Raw genomic sequence first — 1,243 nt, 5'->3', positions numbered from 1 at the left:
CCGCCAGCCGTGTCCACCGGCTCCCGGCGCCAGAGCGCAGGAAACACGACTTCCCACTCCTCGCGGTCGGGGGCGAACTGCAGCTCTGCGGGCGGGGCAGACAGAAGTGCGGGGCTTAAAGTGCCGCGGTTCCAGTAGCACAAATATTTCTAAGCTCACAATCCATAGATACAGAGCGCTCGCGTTGAATGCAATAGAGACCACCCGTCTAGCCCCTGAAACTCTTTGCAACCCCAGAAGCCTTGCGATCAGATTACAGACCCCAGCATTTTCAGAGTAAAAGTACGATTATATTGGGGGCGGGGAGGGGGGAATCAAAGTTTGGTGACCGTACTTCATTGTTGAAAAGAAAACCGATGCAAAGACTCCAGCACGAGTAAACGATTTCTGAAGTGTATGCTAGAGCAGAGCGTTGCTATCAACTTAGGTACGTTCTAATTTTCCTCCAGGTGCTGCAAACGTAGCTTTGCAAATATGATTGCTCTAATTAGAAGGAAACTATTCCACATACGGTTAAAACGAGGCCGGCAGAAGTGTGCTTCATTTCCGAACTTGACCCCTTAACCCGCACCTCAAGCTCATTTTTATTGCTACCTACTGAGCTCTGCTCTCCACGCACCGGTTGCACCAGCCCTGCCGACCCCTACGTTCGCGGTCTCCGCTGGGATGGCTGGAAAGGAGGCGAGAAAGTCACGGAAGAACTTACCTGAAACGATCCCATTCGACAGGAACCCCAGCTGGTAAAGGAGGCAGCAGCAGCAGATGTGAGTCAGGCGCATCTCGCGGTTCTTCCCCATACTGCGCTCCGGCGGCCGCGGCTTCTCGCCCGGCGCACGCCTCCAGCGCGATCCACTCCGGGCGCAGCGGCCTCCCCGGAGCGCTAGGAGGCCGGGCGGCGAATTTGCCCAGGCCCTTTGTCTGCCGGGGGAGGGGGTGTTGGGGTAGGGGGGTAGGCTGTGTGACTCCAGGAGGCCGCCGAAGCCCTGGCGGGGGTGGGGTGGGGTCGGATGGGGGGAGGAGCGGGGGAGGCAGCGCCGCGGCCCCGCAGCGCTCGAGCTCCCTGGCGAATTAGGTGATGAGTCTATTTTCTGTGTTCTGAACGCTGCAGGAGGTTCCGAGGCCGAGCAGGCTAGTGCTGGAGCCCCACAGGACAGACCCACAGCCAGCCGAGAGCCGGGAGTGCTGCTTCTGGACAGGCGGAGGACTGCCCGGCGCGGGCAGGAGAGCTGTGGTGTCCGAGCCG

The 1,243-nt window shown here is 59.5% G+C and overlaps 1 protein-coding gene across 1 annotated transcript in view; it reads right to left on the bottom strand.

The window, feature by feature from the left end:
- Positions 1-779, bottom strand: part of ADAMTS19 (ADAM metallopeptidase with thrombospondin type 1 motif, 19) — a 285,046-nt gene extending 284,267 nt beyond the window's left edge. Inside the window, exons 1-2 of the mRNA XM_011942132.1 lie at positions 707-779; positions 5-85 (exon numbers count right to left, since the gene is read on the bottom strand). Coding sequence (XP_011797522.1) covers positions 5-85; positions 707-779 — 154 coding nt within the window. The remainder of the gene's footprint in view (positions 1-4; positions 86-706) is intronic.
- Positions 780-1,243: the final 464 nt, after the last annotated feature.

This window comes from Colobus angolensis, unplaced genomic scaffold (genome assembly GCF_000951035.1).
Source record: "Colobus angolensis palliatus isolate OR3802 unplaced genomic scaffold, Cang.pa_1.0 Scaffold206, whole genome shotgun sequence".
In the NCBI taxonomy this organism is placed as follows: Eukaryota; Metazoa; Chordata; class Mammalia; order Primates; family Cercopithecidae; genus Colobus; species Colobus angolensis.
The sequence above is the reverse complement of the archived record's forward strand: the minus strand, read 5'-3'. Positions and strand labels throughout refer to the sequence as shown.